This window comes from Leptodactylus fuscus, chromosome 2 (genome assembly GCF_031893055.1).
Source record: "Leptodactylus fuscus isolate aLepFus1 chromosome 2, aLepFus1.hap2, whole genome shotgun sequence".
NCBI lineage: Eukaryota > Metazoa > Chordata > Amphibia > Anura > Leptodactylidae > Leptodactylus > Leptodactylus fuscus.
The window spans coordinates 125,409,260-125,434,816 of NC_134266.1; the positions used below are offsets into that span (position 1 = coordinate 125,409,260).

The window sequence follows — 25,557 nt, forward strand, 5'->3', positions numbered from 1 at the left end:
CTGGTACCACGTGATGTATTTGAAAGCATCTATTGGTTGGCGCTGGCGGTGGCTGAATTTGAATCGGATCTGTTGATTTCCGGCTTTGCTGAACGGCTCGCTGTCGCTGAGGTGATCTCCGGGGATTCGCGGGTAATATAGACGGTATAGGGCTGCCTATTGTACGTGTAGGCGGGCTCGGTACAGCCGCCCTGTGTGCAGGTCTCGTCACGGCGGACATTGGCGGTAGAGTCACAGGACTGGGCCTGTACGCTGTGGGATTGCTGGTTGTTCTCATTGAGTGTCGGTCTATGTAATTTATTATATAGGTTACTGTTCTCTAACTAATATATACTTGTATATTACCAGATCCAGCTGCTTTAGTAGCACATCTATCTATCTATCTATCTATCTATCTATCTATCTATCTATCTATCTATCTATCTATCTATCTATTATGGGCTGTGACCGCATTCATAGCCTGAGGCAGGGGTTGTGTCTGACGTCTGATCTCGCTCTTATAGCGCCCATCCAGGCTTTATAGAGGCTGAAAGTGCAAATGGCTACTCAGATCAGTGTTCTGGGTAATTCCCTTGTCATATCCTGGCCTGTCTGTTAGGCCCAGATAGAGATGGCAGTGCACAGGTAATATTTGTGGAAATAATGTGTATTTGGCAAGTCGCACCCTGGCAAAGTGTCCTTAGAAAAAGCTTCAAGTGACATGTTCTTGGAAGCTAGAAAGTGTGACTTATATTGTAGCCGAGCGAAGGATCACGAATATTCATATACAACGTGTCTGTTCCTTCCCTTTCCCAAAGGCAGATGTGGTCAGGCTGCCATAGTTAGTATACGTTATATAATAGATTCCTGGTCAGCTATAACAGTGACGTGGGTTAGGGACGTCCTCTCCAATGTCAATACTGTGACTAGTGTTAGGTAATTTCTTCCACAGCGAATCCCTATTATCTGTGAGGTACTTGTGTAGTTATCAGGTGGTAGAGTATCTTTAGATTTCTGCTACTTTACAGCCTGAATATGGTATGTACATTCAATGTCTATATACCGCTTCCCCCTGACTCACTGAGGTAAAGGCCCCACATGGCGTCCCGCAGGAAGAAGCATGGCGCTTATGCATTGTAGTTCTTTCTGCATGCTTTTGACAGAAAGTTCACAGTTTCCTCTGCGGACTTTCTGCTTCAGTTATACCTATAGGGAAACCACCAACATTTCCGTTGGTGTAATTGACATGCTGTGATTTTCCAAAACCGCTGCATGTCTGCAGCACATATTTTAACGCAAAGCGGATGTGGAATTCGCTAGAGTCCCATCCACTTTGCTGTGATTGTAAAACCTGGTGGTTTGTTTTTTTTTCTGTGGCTATTAAGCAATAGGGGCCACAGCCTAAAAGAATGTTTCCTAATACACACACATATATATTCAACAAATCTTTCTAATTGTTAGGGACGTTGGCTATTATCATGGCGCCTGGAAAGAAAAGAACCAACCGTGGACAGAAGACCCGAGCAATGAAAAATGAAAAGCTGGCTTCCTTCATCAAGGACTTTGACAGTCAAGGTAAAATGGGAGGAGAGATGTTGCTACTTTTTATTATGCTCCAGTAGTAAGGCAATTTGAATATTCAATATCTGATACGATTCCATTATGGCACATATGCAGTTATAGTAATATATTAGATTTATATTTATTTAGTTTATTCTGAGATCAGCCTAAAGCCAGCTTCAATCACAAGACTTCTCAATGTTGGGATTGTTCAATGACTTTCTGGGTTCCCAAAATGTGTTCAGTCTGGGGAAATGTAGTCAACTTACGGTCCATATTTCAAGGCTGCTGAAAAGGAAAAATCAGTTTTAGATGGTTGTTTTTGATCCATGAAATATGAACCTCTTGTTGGCTATATTTCTGGACTAAACACTTTGTAGGTATCTAGACTCCTAGGCTCATAGCATTCTATGATGCTAGGATTTCATGCCTTCCAGTCGAAGTACTGTCATACACTGAAAACAGAATTACAGTATAGGATATTAGTCCTGCAAGAAGGCATGAACTCCTAGAATAAAGTGTAACTGATAATGGGAGTGTAGGTCCCTTGCACAGTGTTTGGTTTGGGAAAAGCAACCCATATTTCAGGGAAGGTCAGCTGCTGCCTGAAACCAATGTGGTACAGCGAGAAGTACATAGTTAAAGGGGTTGTCCAGGCAAAAATGGACAACCCTTTTAAAGTTTAAAGAAGCTGGGGCAGTGGGAAAAGAAAAGCTTAATCTGCTCTGATGGCATCTTCTGGCGTTGTGCTGAAACGGCTGAGGTCAATCAGTGAAGGGCCTGAATGTCATGACCTGTGACATCATGGTTCCTCTTCCTCTCTTCCTGAGGCCGCTGATTGGCCTCAGTGGTCGCGCTTCAGCACAACATCAGAAGAGACCCGGGATATTCTGGAGGACACCATAGAAATAGGAACAAGTCAGTATGCTTTTTTTTTTTTTTTTTTTTTTTTTTTCTCCTCCCACTGCGCCTAGCTTATTTAAACTTTAAAAGTTTTGCCTAGACATCCCCTTTACAGGGAGTTTCTCATTGGTATTTTACATTTGTAGATAAACCCATCATTTAGAAAAGCTATTCTAGGCATTCCTGTGTTAAGGAGATCCATTCATCCATTTTCTCCCAAAATCTTTTTTTTTTTTCCTCCTCTCATGAATCTTCTTGGAGCAGGGGGGATGTAATTCCCTGTTCTCCAAGAACACCCGTGTCATCGTCTAGGAGCGTTGTTCACTGCCTCTTCTTAAAATCAGGACACCTCCTTCTCCTCTACACTGCTTTCATCAGCATTCTTTCTCGTCGGCGCGAATGAAATTTTGCGCACGCTCTGTACACTCGGCCACTTTGCCTTTGGGCCGAGCGTACATCTCATGCTCCGTGTGCCAACTTTGATTTCTTCTTACTCGAGCGTACAGTATATACCTGAACTTAAAAAGCTTTTCTGCTAATATATATATTCAGTTCCCCTGTTGTCTGTTTTCTTAGGTTTGTAATATTAGCATATCTTTCCATTCCACGTACCTGCAATTGTTCCTTTTCCATAAAACTCTTCAGTTGTGTGACCACTTGAATTACATTCCGAGAACTTGTGCATAAATCTTTGTTCCGCTATATAAAAACAGAGTTGGCCAAATGGCCTGGTAAGGCCTCTGGCACTTGAATAGGTGACAAGTGTATTTAAGTATAAGGAAAAATATATCTTTGTACCGTATTAGGCAGTTGATATGAAATATTAAAAATTGAGTCTTCAGTAGTTGATACCTTTTTAATGACTAATATAAATGATGACAGATTGCGAGCTTTTGAGACTACTAGGTCTCTTCATCAGGCATGGTATAACACAATTCCTTCTCTCCATCACCTGTCGCACTGAACACTTTATTCCTGTGTCATTTGGTGTATAAATATGCATCCCTTCAGATATTGTTATACCATACCTGATGAAGAGACCTGAGTAGTTTCTAAAGCTTGTAATCTGTCATCATTTTTGTTAGCCATTAAAAAGGTATCTACTTAAGACTCTCATCTCAATTTATTATATTTCATAAGTGTATTTAAGGTCAAATTAAGCACTTCATTAAAATGTGAATAAGGTAGATTTCATTTTTATGTATTAAAAGCAGTAACACTACATTTTTGTAGAGATGGAAACCAATACACTTGGTGTAGTAGTCTTTACCTTTGGGACATAAGAGCTGATTGTAAACCAATCTCATGACTTCATTCTTCCTATTTGTATGGGGACTCTATTACTGCGCTGTATAAAGCAGAGATGTAATAGAGACATGTCTGTGAATCTTGATGGTAAAGTGTGAATAATAGGGAGTATCTGCTCTTGTAAAATTCTGAGCTGGAAACAAATGTCAAACTCATTCTTGTATTTTTTTTTTTTTTCTTTCTTTTACAGTGAAGACCATAGTAGAAGAATTAAAAGCCAATGTTGTAAGCAATATGAAGGAAGTTGATAGTTTGTACAATATTGAGCTCATCAAACTCCCAGTAGCTATCCGAGAGATGTGCTGGGTGGATTTCTTCGGTAAGACTATTTTGCTTCCTTTAAGAAACCTATAGTTTGATTCTTCTATTTGCTTGTTTGTCCCTAGATGTCTGTGTATCATTGTGTCACTTTCCTACTAAGTGGAAGAATTGTGTTTTTCAACATAAAGTCATAGACGTCAGCTCTTTTTACAAATACATTCGTATCACTTCTTTTATTTATGGGGAACGCTCAGATTGTCTGTTGAAGATATTGCCAGTATTGTAGGGGCTAAACCTGGTGTGTTTTACAAATGGATTTTTACATTTGGCCCAGCAATGGGTGCAATTTCTGGCGTGGAGGTTTTCTGAACTTCACTGATAAGCATTATACCGGAATTTGCACTGAAAATTTACAACATAGTTTGTATTACAGTTTTTATGTATGAGATGTTTTATGTTGAATGTGCTCTGCTCAGGCTCATTGTTGGAGTTCACACATCAGGACAGATTTATAAAAACTTAATAGTTGCCCATATCAACCAATCAGCTCTTACAGCATTATCCACTGTAAGAGCTTACAGCGGAGGTGTCGGTTTCTATGGCGACCGCTATGCAGCGGCGCCATTACACTTCTGCCCAGTTCACACATGCTGAAGTGTTCCATCCGTAAGGGTCCACATGAGGACCCTCCCAGACGGAACACAAGCACAACTGCAAGCGCTGTGCAGTTCAAGCGCACGGGCCCCATAGACTATAATGGGGTCTGTGGGCTTGCCGCACACTGCCCACACAAATTGTTTGTGCGGGCAGTGCGCGGCAAGCCCACGGAACCCATTATAGTCTATGGGGCCTGTAAGCTTGAACTGCAAAGCGCTTGCAGTTGCGCTTGTATTCCGTCTGGGAGGGTCCTCATGCGAACCCTTACGGACGGAACACTTCAGCATGTGTGAACCGGCCCTTACAGACCTGGCATCCGGACACGGCATACAGACAGCGGGGCAGGTGACGGGGCCGCAGCATCGCCACGCTACTGCCAGGAGCATGGCGATGCTGTACATTTTAAAGGGATTCTACCACTAAAACACTTTTTTTTTCTAGTTACCACGTCGGAATAGCCTTTAAAAAGGCTATTCGTCTCTTACCTGTGGAAGTGCTCTCTGCCGCGCCGTTCGTTCAAAATACCGGTTTGTACCGGTATGCTAATTAGTTCTCTCGCAGCGATGGGGGCGTCCCCATTGCAGCTCGAAAACCGACTGCAGCGCCGCCTCTCTGGTCTTCTGTATCCTCCCCTTGCCTCTTCAGCGTCTGTCGAACGCCTGCGCAGTATGCTCTCTGTTCGGTGAAGATTGCCGAACGTACTGCGCATGCGCGAAAGTGCGGTGCCCGCACTATGGCTGGGACCGCAATTTTGCGCATGCGCAGTACGTTCGGCAATCTTCGCCGAACAGAGCGTACTGCGCAGGCGTCTGACAGTACGCTGAAGAAGCAAGGGGAGGACACAGAAGACCAGAGAGGCGGCGCTGCGGTCGGTTTTCGAGCTGCAATGGGGACGCCCCCATCGCTGCGAGAGAACTAATTAGCATACCGGTACAAACCGGTATTTTGAACGAACGGCGCGGCGGAGAGCACTTCCACAGGTAAGACACTTTTTAAAGGCTATTCCGACGTGGTAACTAGAAAAAAAAAGTTTTAGTGGTAGAATCCCTTTAAACTGCAAAAGTACTTACGGTACTTCTTCTAGCACGCCAGGAAGCAGACACATGCCGGGTGCGGGCCTGAGCTTACGTGGCCACGTCACCCGGCGTGTGTGTGTGGGGGGGGGGGGGTCTGCGTTCCTGGCCTGCTAGCAGAAAATTATCGTAATGACTCTAGTATGAGCCAAGGAGAACAAAAACTGTGCTGAAAAACTCTGCTTATACTCGAGTATATACGGTATGTGGTCTAGGTGTTTTATTGCACATGTGGGTTATGAGCTGGTCCTGAGTTTGCATCAAGTGATCAGAACAAGCTCCTGTCCCCTGGGTTGCTCTGTCTGCCCCCTTCAACTTGCTTTGGCACCTGTGCTAGGTGGGCTGGCTTTACTATAGTAAGCCTGCCCCCATAACACTGGTATTTATGACTCTTTTTTTTTTTTTTTTGTGTAACCATACACCTGTTTACAAAATTTGAAAGTCTGAATTAAAAACTTTTTTTTTTTTTTTTTAATTAGCAAAAGGAGGCAGCATAAAAGCTCTAGAGGCAGCTGCAATGGTAAGTAAACAGGGAATATTTCGAATATTTACAGTTTTGATATATTACATGATTTGTCATATTTATTCTCATAGTGACACATTACAATTGGTTTTCATAGAGGCATTCTTTTTCATACTTGGTATATATGTGATGACCTATAACTGGGCAGTAACATATATTCTTGAAGTGCAACTGCCATTTTTTTCCTTACCACAATTATGTTGGAGGGTGTTTGGTGACTGATTTTGTAATATACCTTATTACCCTATCTAACTTCCTTTTTTATTATGAGACCTACTGTAAAATTCTCCTAAGGAACCCTATATCTAGCCAAAGAAAGTCCATATACAGTTGTATTGTTAGGGCTAGTTCACACGTGAACAAAGGGGCGGATTTCGCTTCAAAATCCCTCCCTTTACAATGGTGGTCTATGTAGACCTTCCACCCCCGGCAGCTCCCTCCTATGTCGGCTCATTCATTTGAGCCGACAGCGGAGGGGAAAGCCGCGACCGCGATGGTCGCAGCAGGCGGGTTTTGACGAGAGAGACGCAGCTCACCGCATCTCTCTCCATGTCAAAACCCGCGCGGGCAGTTCACGTGTGAATTGACCCTTAATATGCAGAGCTGAAGCATTTAAAGAGCACCTTTCATGTCCTTGTGCACATGCGGTTTTATATACCACTGGAAAGCTGACAGTGCGTAGAATTTAGTGTACTGTCGACTTTCCCGTTACGTGCCTTGGGGCAAGAGCTATCGGTGCAGTTCCCAATAGCTCTTCAGTGTCAGAAGGGTGTTCCTGACAGTCTAGCTGGGAAGCTCCTCCTGACAGTATTGTCTATAGATTAGTACTGGAGGTGGGGAGTTTTTCACCACTCAGCGTCATGCTTGGGCAGTAAGGTACACCCTCTCTGACAGTATAGAATTCAGCGCACAGTCCGCTTTCTAGCACTATATAAAGCCGTGTGTGCTTGAGGACATGAAAGGTCCTCCTTAACAAATGTGGAAATTGGTCGCCTTCAAATAGCTGTAGCTTTGGTTTTATACTACCTAGCAAGATGGTTCCGGTATAATAAGAGAAAAAGCTGAGATTCTCAGCTTTGATATGCTGCCAAGATTAAAGTACTAGCTATAACAACCTGAGCTATCATTAGTTAAAAACCCAGTCTGGAAATTTTACTTACTATGTAACTGTTTATGGTGCATTCTGTATAAAAACACATTGCTGGCTTTGTTTTTAACTAGTGATATCTCCCTAGTTATTTTATAGCTAGTAATTCAATCTCGGCACCATATGAAAGGTGAGAATCTCAGTTTTTCTTATGAAGACAGAACCATTTTTCTAGGTGGTATAAACAGAGCTACAGCTATTTGAAGTGATAAATTCCCGCTTCCCCCTTTGATAAATGGTTCAACTCTACAAAACTGTCTGTACACCTGTACACGGTGTCCCTGGAAATCCTTCTCGTGACCTACTTTATAAACAAATTGAAATATATATAAATTTTACTGACGACTTGCAAAAAAGCTGTGGCACACACTGCAGGAGTCTCCTATGTCAAGCCTCACATTGTCTGGGTAAGAGGAGCGGAAAAAGGACTGAAGCAGCCTGCAAAATGAATGTTACTTTGCAGGCAGTTTGAGGCTCTCCTCTCAGACAGTGTGAAGTGTGGGGGCTCCACATGGGAGACTCCTGTAGTGTGCCAAGGCTGCTCACACAGTCTTGGACGTGAGTCCATGTGAAGACTTTAGTTCCCGGCCTCATGGAAGAGGGACCCATAGTGTTATAGTTATGTATGTTGTTGGGAGGCAAGGTCACCTAGCATCATACAAATCTATAATGCTGGGATTCTTGCTCTCTTAGGGTACAGACCAGGAAATGAGGTGCTCAAACAGACAAAAACTCAGGAAATGTGAAGGCAGCCTTAATATTAGGATATTAGCAGCGACTAATGGAAGACTGACTGCATTGTATGTAATGCATTAAAGGTGCGCCATGGGCGTGTAATGGAGTAAGAGTAAGCTGAGAGATGTGTAATTGAGGAACAGTGTTGGGAGTGTATAATGGAGTCTCGTGAGCCTCATGATATATGGGGGTGGGTTGTAATGGAGGAATGTGATTTCTGAAGGAGGATATGATGGGGTACCCAAATCTAGTGACTTTGAGGGGTAGGAGATGGCATACCTGAATTTGAGCAACCATGGTATACACTTATTTAGAGCTAGTAGCATGCATCTGAAACCCCACCAGTGATTGTACAATTCTATTGTATCACACAGCCATATGTAGGCAGGGTTTTTGCTGCATGCAGCTACCACTACATGAGCATGCACCCTAAGCCTTTTACGGTACATATACGCAATCAAAATTACATGCAGAGTTTCCACACAGATTTTAATGCAGAAAATCTGCTCCAATCCATTAGAATTACTCATTGCCTTTATAACTAGTCTTCATGCACATGTACATTTTGGTTCACACGGAAATGAGCTATGTTGCAGATTTTAACCCTGTAAGGATACAGGGTAGTTTGTACGTTAATGCTTGGTGACTTTATTCATATTTTTCCCACCCTGCCTTCTAAAATTCATATCTTTATTTTATCTATATAGTTATGTAGGGGCCTAATCTTTATGTGACGAGTTGTACTTTCATTTGCCAACATTTTTCGGTACATCTAATGTGTTCACTAGCTTTTATTCTGTTTTTTTGCATGAAATAACACAGTTGTATCTTGTTTTTTTTGTGTGTGTGTTTTTGGCCTTCATTTTGCATTAAAAATGACATGGCAGCTTTGTTCAGCGGGTCATTACTATTACGGAGATACCATATCTATATTGGTTTCCCAGAAGTAATGTTTCAGCCACAGGAACTTTACAGTGTTCACTATGATCAGCGTGATGTAAAAGTATGGCACAGAGTGGGATTTGGTCAAAATTTAACTTAAAAAATCTACAGTGAATTCTACATGTAAAATGTGTTCAAGTTGGTGTGAATGCATGCAATTTTTCTGCATGTAGATCCTGATGGTGTGTATGTACTATTAGTCAGAAACTTAAAACATTTTTCAAGATGAATAGTGTTAGGGGGGCTACTCATATCACGTCTTGATTAGTTTAAAGAGGATCCTATCATTAAAATGTTTTTTTTTTTTTTTTTTTTTTTTTTTTTTCTGACTAACACATAGGAGTAGTCTTAAGAAAGCCCATTCTTCTACCTTTAGATGCCTTCTCCGCACCTCTGTTCGGTTGAAAACCCAGTTTTCTTCAGTATGCTAATGAGTTCTCTCGCAACACTGGGACAGTCCTCAGCACTCAAACAGTACTGGGGGCTTCCCCAATGCTACGAGAGAACTCTCTAGCCGCCTCTATCTTCTTCTGGAATGGTCTCTCCCTGCGTCTTTTTCTGGCATGGGGATCAAACTTCTACGTATGCGCAATTGGCTCTGCCATCAGGCCTCAAGCAGAGTCGACTGTACATGCGCTTGGCCATTTTCTACCAAACAGCGGCGCGGAGAAGACATCTAAAGGTAGGAGAAGAATTGACTTTCTTAATGTTATTCCTACGTGTTAGGGAGAAAAAAAAATGTTGTTTTAATGATAGAATCCCTTTAACGCCTCATTTTTGTGGAGACAAAAAACTCAAAAAACAAATGAAAACTTAAATGGGCACAGATGAGTTAATAAATGCAGGAAGAGAAGAGAATCTAGATAGCCATGAGCAGGGGCTGAGTTGTCATCCTGGCCTGAGCAGGTTGGTAATCTAGGCAACCGTCAAACACTGAGAAGAGATATTTTGATGTATCTGAACAAGCAAGCAAGATAGATCTAATAATGGGTAAAACGCTACGATTGGCTTAAGTTATAAGTCTGAAGGTGATCCTTGAGATGGGAATACCCCTTTAAGTTTATTACAGCCAGAATTGACAGAATTTGTAGCTTATTATATCTCAAATAGTATCAGATTCTCCTAAATTCCTTCTCTAACTTTAACCCTCTTCCCCGTGCAGGCTTGAAGCAAGTAGAAATAATTTTTGACAGTAATCAAGGTTGATACCATCCAATTATCTCCTATTATGATGTGACTAGCTAATTTTAGATCTTATTTCTAATGAATATGATGTTCTCTAGCATGCTCAGGCCAGATCTTAAGTTATAATGTAGCTGCCCTAAAAGCTATTACAATCACGCATTACTTGTCTGAAGTAATTAGCCTTCTTTAGATAAACCTGTTATCCTTGCACTGTGAAACATTGTGTTCGCCAGGCATAGCCAATTAAGTGTCTTTTCATTGGGCTGTAAATTGAGATTTTGGGTAAGAGTCACTTTTTTTGATTAAAGCCATTGAACTGTTTATAGCAGCGCACTCGTTGGCATGGTGTGAATAAAAGGGATTCCATATTTCTGTTAGTGTTTAGGGCTCAATATGTGCAGTAACTTATAGCTAGTAAATGGCTGAAATAAATACTCAATTGTTTTTTTTTTTACTGTTTGGTTTAGGTGAATGCAGACATGGAGCAAGTAACTTCAAGTGTTTCTCAAACACCTTTTAAACCTGCTAAGAAAGGTCAGTATTTCCTTTAGTCTGTGCATAGACGTTTTTGAACTCCCCTTCTTCCCCATAACTTCTTATTTTGTTGCTCACAGAGCCATGTGAGAGCTTAATGTTGATGGGACAAATTGTTCTTCACAGCAGTACAATGTACTGGGAAGCTGAAAAAAAAATTCTGAATGTTGTGGGAAGGGAGAAAAAATGCCTTTGTGTGACTTTCTTGTATGCTTCAGTTCTGCAGTGTTCACTTTTCAGCCAAAATGACATGCACCTGTATTCTATGTTTTAGTATCTTTCTGGGGATACCAAATTTATGTAGTTTTATCTATGTTTTGACAAAAAATCCAAAACGTTGCAAACGTTCCAAAATTATTATTTTTTTACAGAAATGCATAAGGTTTTTTTTTTTTTAATGGTCCAGGTGTACTTTTTAGTTGTACCATTTTGGGGAATATCTATTTCTTTGATCACATCTTTTTTTTAAAGAGGTCCTTTCACGTCCCCGGGCACATGCGGTGTAATACACCACTAGAAAGCTGGCAGTGCGCTGAATTCAGCGCACTCTTGGCTTTCTTGTTCTGCGCCCCCGGTGAAGAGCTATTGGTGCCAATACCGTAGCTTTTCAGTGTCAGAAGGGCGTTTCTAACAGTCTGTCAGGAACGCCCCCTCCTCACATTAGCGTCTGTTGCACTGTACTGTGAGAGGGGGGTTTCCTTACCACCCAGCCATGACGCTGAGCGGTGAAGAACGCCTCCCCTACTCCTTACAGTACATGTGTTGTCTGCGTAGCAATGGTATTAAAAACCGTGGAATTCTGAGTTGGTCAAGGGTATAGTTGGAGAGCCGGAGGATTCCTGGGACAGAGCCTTAAGGGGATACCTACAGAAAGGTCTAGTGAGGAGGTGGTCTGTTAGCGGGAAACTAAATGTGAGGTATGAGGAGATCCAGGAGAGGGCCAAGTTGGTGATGCCAAGAGATGAAAGAGTTTGCAAGGAGGAAATTTACTGTGTCGCAGACGGAGGAGAGGTCGAGGAGGAGAACACAGTAGTGTTGTTTGGCTTTGTCAATTAGTAGCTCAATTATGACTTTGGTTAGGGTAGTTTCTGTGGAGCGTTGGGGTTTGAAGCCTGACTTCAGTCTTTCAAAGAGTAATTTGGACTAGAGAGTGGAGGACATTTTAAAGTGGACAAGGGAGGTAGTTGGCTGAGGATGGTTTCTTAAGAATGCATGGATGTGACAGTAGCTTGTTTAAAGGTAGAAGGGAAGGTACCGTTTTTTAGAGCAGGAGTAAAGACTTCAGTGAGGTTGGAGATGAGGTGGGATTGGATCAAGTGTACAGTTGGTGAGGTGGGATCTTGAAACTGGGTTGCTGGGCTTTTCATTGGCGTCAGGAGGTTAACCACTTCAGTACCGGGCCAATTTGTGGTCCAGGACCAGACACATTTTAGGTTTATTTTGTATGTGTGGTTTTGAGGGCTGTAACATTTTTCCCGTATGTCTCAGTCTACTAATTTTTGCGTCTTTTTTCGGGGACACATAGGGCTTTATTTTTATGTTCTCTTTATTTTCGAATGTGTGTTAAAAATTTTTTATATCTGGAAAAATATAAACAAAATAGGAGGGAAATTGTGTCTGGTTTTCAATTTTTTTTTTTTTTTTTTTTTTTTAAATTGAATAACACAAAGTGTCACTGAAAAACTTTATAATATAGTTTTTCCTCTCCGTTACGGTAATTTTTATTTTGTATGGTGTCGTCGGGGGCGGGGCTATAACCTTTAATAACGGCGTTTTATTAGCGTATTTATTTATTTTGTATTTTATTTACATTTTTTTAAAACTTTTTTTATTATATTTTTTTTTTTTTTTTTTTTTTCAGATTGTGTCCCCATAAGGTAGTAAGAGACCTTTGGGGACATCTGATCACTTATTTTTTTGTACTGGAGGCTGATTTCTCCTATAACTGGGGCTGCTACATTTAGCCTCAGATACAGGAGGAATCCAGCCTCCTGCACACTGTATATACAGCTTACTGAGCTGATCTGGGGTCCTGTAAGACCCAGCAGCTCTGGTAAGACTCTGCTCCCAGCGGATCACGTGTCCGCCGGATCAGAGGGCAGCTGAATTATGGCTGCGTCCATAGCTGTTTATACAGCGCTCATTGAGCGCTGTATACACAGCGATCGAGAAGGCAGGGGAGGTAATAAATCTGCCCTGTCTTCTCTCTGGGAGCTCCGGCTGAAGTTACAGCCGGCTCCTAGTGAAAGCAGCTACACGATCTCCGTGCAGCTGCAGTGTTCTGATGGACGTACAGGTATGTCCTGTCAGAACTAGGCAACCACTTCCCGGACGTATATAGTCTATGGGCGGTCCGGAAGTGATTAAGGATGAAGAGCACCGAACAGTTGGGGCTTCTGGAACAATTTCATAGCCTTGAATATAGTGTTGGTCACGCGTGTTGCAGCATTTATGGCCTCCGTTCTTGGGGGACCCTGGCAATCAGTCCTATGTCCTCAATTCTGTGGGAAAATGGGAAAAACCTCACTATAAGGCAACAAGACAGTGTGTGTGTGTGTGTGTGTCACCGGGCTGTGATTGGACTGCACATGGATGACATCCATGTGCCGCCCGTTCCTCCACAGTCTCACTAATTGAGGTCAGTGAGCACAGGCCAAAAAACAGATAGGAATAGGACCTGTCCTGAGTTTTGTTCACAGCTCGACACTCGGGACCGTGAAAATACACAGTCATGTATATGGGGGCAATAGAAATTAATGGGTCATTATGCTAGAAGTGAAAAACACGGCTAGCACACTGACAGTGCACACAGTTGTGGGCCTGAGACCTAACATTTCAAGACAGAAACCACTATTAGGGTGAATTCACACTGAGTAAACGCTAGCTTATTCTGAACGTAAAACACGTTCAGAATAAGCGGCGTCTAAAGCAGCTCCATTCATTTCTATGGGAGCGGGGATACGAGCGCTCCCCATAGAAATGAATGGGCTGCTTCTTTCACTCCGTGCAGTCCCATTGAAGTGAATGGGGAGTGCCGGCGTATACGGCAAGCTCTGCTCATGCCGGAGCGTACACGCCGGCACTCCCCATTCACTTCAATGGGACTGCATGGAGTGAAAGAAGCAGCCCATTCATTTCTATGGGGAGCGCTCGTATCCCCGCTCCCATAGAAATGAATGGAGCTGCTTTAGACGCCGCTTATTCTGAACGTGTTTTACGTTCAGAATAAGCTAGCGTTTACTCAGTGTGAATTCACCCTTAGACAGAAAAACGTATGTATATTATACCTTCATATTTCTTAGTTCAATTCGGTCATAATTTTTATTTTTATTTTTGTAATATTAAGCTGTATTTTCCTGCAACAGGTACTGTGTAGATCTGATAATATGCGTGATAAAATAAATAAATATTTATATATCTGTTTTACTTTCCTATTACAACATGCAGCAAAGAAGGCAAAGGCCAACTCTATTGAAGAAATAGTAGAAAATATTCCAGTGACTAGCGTCCTGAGGCAAAAGACAAATGTAAGTTTTGAATGTTTGCATGTTTTCTTCTGCTCAATGAACATGTCTTTATGAGAAACCATGGTTTGACTGTCCTTGGGAACTAAAAACCAAAGACCACTCTGAATAATTTTGCCTGCTTCTTTACATTCAGTGTAACAATTGGATGCCTGCTTTGTTCTAAATTGAAACGCATAGCGGCAGACTGTGTGTATTTATTTTGCTGAACCCATCTTCAGGTCACAGAAACTTGCATAATAGTACTACCACTAGCATTTCATTTGTACATGTATAATAAACACGTCTTGTATATGACTAAAAAAAGGACATTTTTGCTTTTCAAATCCTGAACCAACATTTCTGTGGTCCACTTCTAGTCTGTTTACTGAACGCGTGCCGTGCTGTATAGCAGACTACAGCAGTCAATCATTTAATTCACTTAATAAATCATACCTCCCGTAATAAACAACTTTTCGTAAATGAATAGTGCGTATGAACATAAGAAATTTCGTAATCTAGCCTATTATGGTGATCTGTTTCCTTCTCCTGTTTAGTTCATCTGTCTCCTTATTTACATTATATAAGTCTCCGTATTCAGTCTCCCACATAGAGCTCTACAGAGAAGGGGTGGAATGGGATTCTGCTGGCTGGTTAATTGATTTATTGCCTCTTCTGTGTACTAGCAGACTCTTATCTACAGAGTAGCAATTATTTGGGCGTCTTTTCTATCTCCTGCACACACCCCTTTTTAGAGTAATATATAGAAAGGAACTCTGTCTGAAAAGTGGTCAACAAAAATATTTTTTAAGAAGGTTTCAGGTTCAGGTTTTTTTTTTTTTTTTTTTGTTTACATCATTTTATTCCTCATCTAGCTTTAAGATTATTTTTTTTTTCTAAATCGTGAAACAAATTCTGCTTTTAACCTTCTAAAAATCTCCATAAAACTGCTTGAGGCCAGGGCCCCTTGTGGTGTAAACGCCGCAGCGTTTGTGTCACTGCTAAATGGATGGGATTGTAACGAATCCCATCTATGCATTGCAAAAAAATATGTGCAGTGGGAACGCTGCTATTTCTACAACCATTTCGGTTTTGGAAATCTCAGCCTTTCCGTTATACCTATGAAAACGTTGGCGATAAATGGAAACAAGAAGTCCGCAGAGGAAACCTCTGCAAGCAGGACTTTTCTCTCTGCTGGTTTTTGTATGAAACCCAGCGTACCCCATTCAAGTGTATGGGGTCCACGAGTTTTCACGTCTAAACGCTTTCACCGGACAGGGTCTTAGTCTTTGGAGTCCTCATGCAGACGACAGAAACCCGAACATTAGTGTCAACCTGTCGAGCCTACGCTTAGAAACCTTTTTGTATTGCCTACTTTTATCCACAGATAATATAAGAATAATCTTATAGTTCACCTCAGGCTCTCTCAGCCTATTCTTGCTCATTTTCTTGCCCATGTCCCCTTCCATCTGGTCTTCCTAGTCTACCTCCCCATCTCTTCCTTTCAGTCCTGAATTACCCCAATTGGCCTAAGATTATTTTAAAGATTTGCCAAATTGTTGTACTGTCCTGGATAGTGGCAATCTTGTCTTTTCTTGGGGGGGAAAACCCTATAAAAACGATTGTTAAAAGAAAAAAAAAAACCCTGTTGTTTCTGATATCGTGCATAAATCATACACTAGAGGTATTTTAAAAATATTTTTCCTTGCAAAAATAAATAAATTACATATTACCCCAGCCCTGTTTTACATTGCAGGGCATACAATTACTTTTACATGTTAGCACAAGTTTCACTGCATCATACATGTATGTAAATTGTCACCGCGAAAACAGAATATTGTGATGCTAAATACATTTATATTGCATGAGTCACCGGGTAGCAGATCTTCATGTCATTCTGATGCGTTTTTTTTCTGTATCTATTTCTATATTTGCCATAAGGTTTATTTGTGCAAGTTATTCTGTTCTGTGCTTTCAGGGAAAAGCTTCCACTAAAAAACTTGGCACTGCAAGAAAAGCTAGAATTTCTGCTGCAAGCACTACTGCCAAGAGGTAAGTGTTTTAACAATATACCTTAAGGATTCAAGTATGTATATTTATAGCTTTGGTTTCAGAGGTGGTGTCAGATGGATGTTAGGAAAGTGTATTCAGATGTTATACATCCAGTGTCCAGGAGTGCATGTTATGTGCGATTTTCTTAATTATTTCAGAAACGTGAGGCAGGCATTTCAAAAGGTTATTCCATTGGGATCTTGCATGAGATCCGTGACTGTGCTTTTTGGGCAAATCTTCTATTTAAATGTTGAACTATTTAAAACCTAGCAATTGAAATGCATTGTCTATCTTTTCCAGAACAAGTAAAAGGACCCGTGCAACGCCCTCAAACAGCAGACTGGCAGACTCTTCAATGGCGGGATACACTCCCATGATCACACCTAAAATTGACACCAGGTAGTGCAACCAGCATAAAAATATAGTACACCTGAAAACTTCATGCTGCCTGCTGTATTACTAAGCTCCTGTTTGTAGCTAAGTGTAAACTGGCAATTTTTCAGTCCTAAACACCATTCTCCCCCCCCAAGTTGTTTTTTTTTTTTTTTTTTTTCTTTTTCTGTGGTTCCAAACATTTGTCCATATAGAGGGTCATGAGGAAATGAGTTGGTCTGTGGAGGTCAGGGAAAGCACATGGTTGTACAGTTTTCCCCATGGACACAGATATTGGGTCTTTGTACAAGAGCTGTATCTTTAGTGTGAATAGCTGCATTGGATAATAATACCTGAAAATGGGGGAGGAAAAATGGCAAAGAAGGAATCTTCTCCTCAAGATTATATTATTTTCAAAAAATGTCTGCTAAAAGTATTTGGTTACACTTATTAACCAATTAACAGTGGTTTAAGTGATTTCTGGGTTTCTCTGTGAGTTCCTGGCAACCTCTGCATTTGTTTACATGGGTCTCTTTCTGTTCTGTCTCCCTCCCAGTTTCCCTAGCTAACCTGCCCACTACTAGCCCTTCCTAACCAACTCAACCCACACCCTGTCGTACTTGCCTGTTTTCTGGGCAGGACCTTATGGGCACGAAGCGTCACTTCTTCTGGGCCGCCTGCGCAATAGAGCCAGAGTGCTGACATGTGCAGTAGCTGATACTCCTTCTGGGTGGCTAGTGTAGGCACTCTGGCTGTATTGTGCAGGTGTGGGCAGCTGACTGATATAAAAAATCAGAGGTGCTAACCGCCCAAAAGAAGTGGAACATCACCAGAAAATGTGCCTGGGACGATCACATGAATGCCCCGGCAGTCTAGGTAAATATAGGTTTTTGGCACACAAAGTAAATTAGAAGGTAGTCAGGGGTGATTAAATTCATCCTGGACACAGCCCCTTAAAAGTGCTAAATAACGATGCCCAGGCATCATACAGCCACATACGCACTGGACTATAAGATGCACCTAGGTTTTAGAGGAGGAAAATAGGGAAAAAAAAATTTTGAAGCAAAAACTGGTAAAATATTTAATATATGGGAGTTGTAGTTTTGCAACAGCTGCAAGGCCACATTGACAGGTGACCCTGCAGCTGTACGGGGATGCATAGAGTGTTTTTTTTGCGGGGCCAGCTGTACTTTTTAGTTATACCATTTTGGGGGATATCTATTGCTTAGATCAGTGATTTTCAACCTTTTTTGAGCCGCGGCACACTTTTTACACTTAAAAAATCCCGGGGCACACCACCAACCAAAATGGCACAAAATGACACTAAAACAGTACATATTATACATATAGTTAATAATATAGATTCTAAATGGTTGATTCTTTGGTTGAAATAAACTGCCGCAAAATCTGCAACAAAAACGCTGCGTTTATGCAACGTGGGGCCTCAGCCTTACGCCTTCTGCATACAAGTGGCACGCATGTGGTTTTCACTGATATAAACATTAAAAATTAATTGACAGGGCCACAAATGCAGACAGATATAGGGTATGTATAGGACAGATATAGGACCTGCTCTATAATTTTCAGCTCTTCAATTTGGCCCAGATACACAGCCACAAAAAGAATGGCTGTATATATGGGTCCTTAGAAATGTATAGGTCTGTACTCTTATCCACAGTTGTGTATAAAAAGTCTGGTCATGTATATTACAGGTTACAACTCAATGTGCCTCATATTAATAGCAGTGAACCCCATCCTGTCCCTCACATTAACCCCCTGTGTGCTTTACATAAGGGATACTGATATGTGAGACATATGGAGGTGATAATTAAGTAAATATCTTCATTATATAGTACCCCCATATGTCACATGTTATTAACTCTTATGTGAGCCACACAGGAGTTAATATGCGGGACATGATGGGGTTAATTGCTATTAATGTGAGGCACATGGAGTTACTAAAACTAAAGTAATAACCCCAAATGCCTGACATTAATGAGAATAGTTACTAACCTGGTGTTTTCTTTTACTTTCACTTTGTTCAGCTTCCTCTCCTCCTCTCCTATTCAGGGCTGCAGACGGCAGGAGCTCCTCCTCACATGTAGCAGCAGGTCCAAGGAGCCCTTATCCTGTGCAGTGAGAGGCTCACCTCTGATTGGTGGGCAGGGAGAGAAGGGGGCGTGTCCTACACCTCAGCTCTAGCTAGCAGAGCAGTGAAGGGACGCTCCGTCTACATTTACACGGGGACTGGCTACTGTGCCAGCAAAATAGGTCTCCCGTGCCAATCTTGGCATGCGTCTGGGGAACTTTCCCCGCGGCACACCCGACCATGTGTCACGGCACACTAGTGTGCCACGGCACACTGGTTGAAAATCACTGGCTTAGATCACCTTGTATTGAAAAAAAAACAGGAGGTGATTTAGAACTTTTATTTATTTCATATTTTTAAAGCTTTTTTTTTTTTTTTTTTTTTTTTTTTTTTTTTACTATTTTATTCCCCCCCGGGGGCTTGAACCTGCGGTCACTTGATCGCAAGTCCCATAGACGGCAATACAACTGTATTGCCGTCTATGGGACATTCTGTATATTAGTATTACGGCGGCTGGTCATAGAGACCAGCCGCAATACTAATATATAGCAGTGACAGGCCGGGGAGCCTCATTAGACAGGTCGCCGCGCAGGAGCCGGCCTGCAACTTTACAGGTACGGGGCCGGTGGGGACCGGCCCCGGGGGAGAAGGGGCCACGGATACTGACCCGGCATCCGCTGTACTAGAGAGGCGGATGCCGGGGAGGGATAGACGCCGGGGCCTGAGACATCGCTACGATCCTCTGCCCTTCATGAAGCCAGCAGCGGGGGGACGGAGGAGCCCCTGCCGCTGCTGGCTTCATGCAGGGCAGAGGAGCGCAGCGATGTCTCAGGCCCCGGCACCTGTAATGGTGTCTATCACTTGCCGGCTTCCGCCTCTCTATTACAGCGGATGCCAGGCGCCACCTTCAGACTATAAGACGCACCCTTCTTTTCCCCAAAAATTTTGCGTCTTATAGTCCGAAAAATACGGTAAATGAAATCTTAGACAAAGTCTCTTCAAAGTCAACTTCTTGATTTTGACCAGAATGACGCATGACTTTAGGACTAACTATGTACACGTCAGTTATAACAATGTTTTTTGTTTCAGGGTATTTAAAACACCAGCACTGCGAACACCAGCGATGCGTGAGCCAGTCTTTACTTTCTCAGCAAATGGCAGTCCATTAGCAGGCATGAATGATTTGTTCATTAATTTACCAACAGAAAACGGAAAGGTAAGCTTAGTAGTTTTTTTTTGTTCTGTTTTGTTTTGGTTTTTATTGCTCACTATTTTTTTTATATATATAATTTACTGTATATACTCCAGTTTAAGCCGACTTTTTAGCACAGTTTTTATGCTGAAAAAGCCCCCCTCAGCTTATACTCACAGGTACATACTGAGGTTACAATCCCTATTAATGTTGGGCATTTGAGGTTATTAATATAGTTTTAGTAACTCCATGTGCCTCACATTAATAGCAGTTAACCCCATCATGTCTCTCACATTAACCCCTGTATACCCCCATATAAGGGTTACTAATATGTGAGACATATAGAGGTAATAATAAAGGGCCTTAATATTTAATGTAATTACCCTCCATGTCTCTCATATTAGTAAATCTTGTGTAAGGCACACGGGGTTAATTTGAGGGACATGATGGGGTTAACTGCTATTAACCTGAGGCACATGGAGTTACTACACTGTAATACAAATGCACAGACTTTTTATCTGTAATGGTGGCTAAAATTATGGACTATTACATTTTATTGGGCCCGTACACATAGATGCCGTTGCTTTTGCAGCTGTGTGTCCGGGCCAAATTGAAGAGCTGCAGGTCCTATATGTGTCCTATACCTGTCCTATAAGTGTCTGCATTTGCAGCCCTATAAATTCATTTTTAATGTAAAGATCGGTGTTCAGTTAAAGTAATTTGGCATATATTTATTTAAATTTTTTAAATTTTCCAATATCTGTGTGACCGAGTGTTCTTTAGTCCGGTGTTTCTCAAACTTTGCAAGTGAAGTACCCTCAAAAGAAAAAAAATTGCTTTTCTACAATGTATAGCCTTCTGCAGAAACAGCAGAAAAAAAGTTTTATAGTCCAAGCAAAGTGAATGAAAATGCTTTTAATGTCTTTCACACATTGCAAAAAATCTACTGTATATATTTTATTGCTGCATAAAAAAAATAACTTTTTCAAAGATACATTTGGTTTTGAAAAAGGCATAATGTTAATTTCAGCTTTTTTTGAAAACTCTGCATTTTCCCCATAAACATCTATGCAGGAGGCAAAGTATACATTTGGCAATGTGTAGTAAGATCCAACGTTTTTTTAGAAGAAAAAAAAAAGTGTATCTGACTAATCCTAAATTGTTCATACCTGTAAGCTTAATTGTATTGATCACATAGCTAATCTATTTCTTTACTCTCAGAATATTCGACTGACTGCTGATGACATGGATGGTATAGACCTGCGCAATCTTGACCAGAAGGCATTTGAAAATATTAAGCTTTTATCAGTAAGTATACGTCTCTTCTGTGTTTTGTATAATTAACAGGTTCATCTAAGGGCGCTCACACTACTCTTGGATGTCCTTTATGACGGGGTCCATTTAAATTTTTTTTAACGGACACTAACTGAAGTCTTGTGGGTGTTTTTGTATTTTTGTCCCTGACCAAACACCGCACCCCCACCCCTTGCCATGCATACCAGTATGCACATGTACACGTGACTAATCATGGCAGCTGCTCTGAAGCAAAGCAGCTGCATTTGCTGCCCATTCTGTGTTGTTTCATACAGCAGCAACCAGGTAGCATTACCCATGATCAGAGATGGCTCTGACCACGGGCTTTTAAGCACTCGGCATCTTACCTATGACTATCGGTAACAAGGCACTCTACATTATGGCTGCCAAAATAATAGACCTGTGACAGATTTGGTGAAAAGTTACGCAAACTGACAACACATTATATCCCATTGAAATCAATAGAATTTTGTTACAGATCGGTTGCTGCCCATTGTTAACATTTTCTGTCTCATGCTAGCAACAGACATTAACAGTAGTGTGAATGCCTCCTTAATAAATTAGAATTGCTTAAAATTAATTTCAGTAATTCAATTCAAAAAGTGAACCCCTTATATGTTATAGTCATCACACATACTGATCTATTAGGGGGCGTTCACACTACCGTCGGTGTCTGACAGGTAGTGTCTGCTCAAAATCTGGCACGGACATTAGGAGCGGACACTATAGCTGTGTCCGTGACACCTGTCATTCACTTAAATGGGCATCGGGTGCGTTCTTTTGCACTCCGTGCCCGTCCTTCCCTGTCCGCATGTAAAGATGTCCGACTTCTCAAGCGGATAGAAGAACCCTACATGTCTGGTTTTTCTGTCCGCTTGAGAAGGCGGACATCTTCACTTGCGGACAGGGAAGGACATGCACGGAGTGCAAAAGAACGCATGTAGGGGACAGGTTGTGGATGGCTTTGTATGTCAATATTTGTAACTTCAATTCTATTCACTGGGCACCGAGTAGCCAGTGAAGGAATTGGAAAAGGGGAGCGGCTGATTAAGAATGAGGAGAAGAGGTGTATTAAGCGAGCAGCACAGTTTACGGTGGCCTGGGGAGGGGGGGCAAGGATAATGTCTTGTAGCTAATAAACTCAAAAGTCAGTATCTCAGAAAAGGAGAGTATTATGTAAGATAATTCCTGGGCAATTGATTGAAAATTAATCAAAATCCAAAGTCTGCTCAATTAATCATTGTGAAGTCTACAATAGTGTACGTTTTCACAATATTCTAATTTTCTGAGATAGCAACTTTTGGGTTTTCATTAGCTGTAAGATATAATTGTCAACATTCGAAGTAATAAACACTTAAAATAAATCACTCTGCAGGTAATGAATCTATAGAATGAGGAAGCGGGGTCACTCTTACAACTGAATTACTGAAATACGCCAATAAAGTTTACAAATATAATTTGAAATGCACCTGTATGTTAAAGAAATGAGCCAGGATGTTACATTTGCTTGTTTCTAAATATGTCATTTGATATTTATTCAATTTATTTTTTTCTCTTTCAGACCCGCCTGGAAAAAATCTGTAAAACACTAAAAAAATAAGTCGCCTTGCGTTTTTTTTTTTTGTTTTTTTTTTATTATAAATTTTGTTTCGGTGTTCTGTACTGTTTTAAGAGTACTGCTGTAAATACTTTTATCCTTTTTGTATTTTATTACTGTAGAACTATGGCATTAAGCCACTTTTTGTTGGAGTTGAAAAATACTTTTACATTTGTAACTGCTTTGCTTTATCTTGTAAACTAATAAAAGCCCACATATCACCTGGGCAAAAGTTTCATTATAATTCACTTAATACCTTGTATGAGGTATATAAAAAGCACCTATTTTTAAACAATGTGGGCTTTTGTGGTGTTTTCATTGAAAAAAATGAAAGGTTGAATTATGTGCAGGGTCTTGCTGGATAGTCAGTTCTTTGGTGGTATTAGCCTTCATACATGGTTTTCTATTAGTTTTCCTGCTGCTAATAGCCCTATTTATGGCAGCAGCACATCTATAACTAGATAGTTGATATTATATATGAATGTAATTCTGCCAGGAGTGACTGTAAAATGGCAAATAGCTGAGAAGAACCTAAAAGACCACAATATAGGAGATCCAGGAACACTGTCTGCATCATGGCGTATATTTGCAGTCAAAACAGATTACTATAGCAGATAAATCTGAGTACAGTAAAGTAAACTTGCTTGCTGCTGTGAATAATTTAACAGCAGCAAGGCAGCAGGCATCTCCCATCTCATCCTACAGCAGCAGGAACAGTGGATACAACAGCAGTGGTATCGCTGCAGAGGCAGCAGCCGGCTTTCCTGTGCACACGGAGCACAGCGTTCAGCTGGCTGCAATGCCCACAAAGTGAGGCTCCCTGGAGGGGGGTCCAGAGAGAAATGAAAAATATGTGAGAAAAAAAAATAAAAAAAATTGATTGCTCTGGCGTTTCAGCAGCTCTCAAGGTGGCCTGCTACTGAACTTGTTCTTCGCACCGTGCCTGTGATTGTTCCAGCAGTTCGCTAGGATGCCATATAATGAGCGTGTTGTTGGCGATGATGATCCACCTGCTCTGGCATTTCGGCTGCTCTAAGAGCTACTTGATGCCTAGCTTGCGCAGTCTTCCTCAGCTGCGCTTGAGTAGAACTCTATTGACTTCTGGCTACCTTCACAGCTCTCATTTTCTGAGAATTTTGCAACACATTAGATTTTCGTTTTCCCGCCATATTCAAAATTGGGAAAATGCCAACTTGGGTTGAAGGGGTGTTCCCATCTCAGTGTCTCAGCACGCTGCCTCCCTCTGCCTGAACAGGACACAGACACTTATGCAGATCAGATAATATGCAAATGCTTGTACAGAATGCACTTTGTATTGTGTGTTTACATTGAGAGATAACAGACCAGGCGCTATCAGCAAAGTGCAATTAGCTAAATTGTCCTGCAGTTTAATATGTATGTGTGAGCATTGCAAAACACTTGGGCTGAATACTGTGTAAGGAGTGTAAATCTCCAGACATTCACAAAGCACCAGTTTCCTTTTCACGCGATATAACTATCCCCCTGGTTCTTGTTCTTGAGAGTTCATGTACATGAGTAAAGTAGGAAACATAGATGTTATACTATCCTGTAAAGTATATGCTGTAAAACTGTAACATGCAATGAAGGGAACCTTTTATACATTGGATTATCAAATCTGCTTTCCTGCACTATTTGAAATATATTTCTAACTACTAAAAAAAAAAGATTTGCATAGTAAACATAACTTTATCTCATAACTGGACACCTCTATTGTGTCTTCTACTTTTGGGGGTGCGAGGTTTTACATTGTCTCATAGCACTGTAACAGATGATAACTATACACATATATAGTAATCCTAATGAAATCCACAGTTCACTTTTAGGTTTCTTGCATTTTATTGCATTTATGTGTGAACATCTGCTTGCAATATGAATGAAATGTTCAACTATAAAAGACAACATAGAAAAGACACTGCCTTTATATAAATATTTTAAAATGATAGTTAAGAAGCCTCCAAAACTTGTCTAATAGGTCACCATTTTATAAGACGTTTACTGCTAAAATGAATGCTTATAAAAGAAATCCCTCAACTCGCTCTGTAGGGGGAGCTGTTGGCAAGCTATCCATTAGCAACCTCGTTATTTGTTGCATTCCATATTACCGCCTCAATTCAACAAGAAAATAGTTGACCTAGCATGTAAAATAACCAAAGGTGCTATTTGTGGATAAGTTAGTCACAGCAGTGATCCAGACGGAAGCCAACCCAGTGTAATGAGATGGACTTTCTTAACGAAATCTCTCATTGTTTGCTCGCTTTAGACTCCATTATGCATGTTCTTAAAGCTACTTTCATAGTTGTTATAGAGATTTCTATAGTTTATCACTGGTTTATGAAAGAAGATGCCTGCTTGAGGCTTTCTGATCCATAAATCCAAAGCAGCACCGATTAGTAGCAAGAATAAGTTAGGCTGCCATCATAGAATCAGAACAACATACTGAAAAGTAGACGGAATGATGGATGCAGACTGAGACCCTTCCGTTTGCATCCATCACCATTCACTCAAACGTTCCACCATTCAGTCTTCCAGCTTATTTGTTATGGTTTTAAATGCAATATAAAGTTATGCGAGCAGTGAGTGTGGCCATTTTGTTGGAAGGATTCCCCCAAG

At 41.2% G+C, this 25,557-nt stretch overlaps 1 protein-coding gene across 2 annotated transcripts; it reads left to right on the forward strand.

Moving 5' to 3' along the window:
- Window positions 1-47: 47 nt before the first annotated feature.
- CDCA8 (cell division cycle associated 8) lies at window positions 48-22,951 on the forward strand. Of its 2 annotated transcripts, none has more exons than XM_075264573.1 (11): window positions 48-111; window positions 1,441-1,554; window positions 3,941-4,069; window positions 6,221-6,261; window positions 10,741-10,807; window positions 14,255-14,334; window positions 16,289-16,362; window positions 16,663-16,761; window positions 19,913-20,039; window positions 21,237-21,323; window positions 22,891-22,951. In XM_075264573.1, exons 2-11 carry the CDS (start codon window positions 1,458-1,460, stop codon window positions 22,927-22,929), a joined length of 840 nt encoding a protein of 279 aa, XP_075120674.1. In that variant the 5' UTR covers window positions 48-111; window positions 1,441-1,457; the 3' UTR covers window positions 22,930-22,951. The 2 variants fall into 2 exon arrangements, with proteins under 2 accessions (XP_075120674.1, XP_075120673.1); XM_075264572.1 differs by having other exon boundaries at window positions 76-132.
- The last annotated feature ends 2,606 nt before the right edge of the window (window positions 22,952-25,557 follow it).

Coding starts and splice junctions, on each gene's coding strand:
- CDCA8 (XM_075264573.1), top strand. CDS start 1,458: ATGGCGCCTGGAAAGAAAAGAACCAACCGTGGACAGAAGACCCGAGCA. Junction 6,262..10,740: donor CTCTAGAGGCAGCTGCAATG/GTAAGTAAACAG, acceptor TGTTTGGTTTAG/GTGAATGCAGACATGGAGCA. Junction 16,363..16,662: donor GCAAGCACTACTGCCAAGAG/GTAAGTGTTTTA, acceptor TATCTTTTCCAG/AACAAGTAAAAGGACCCGTG.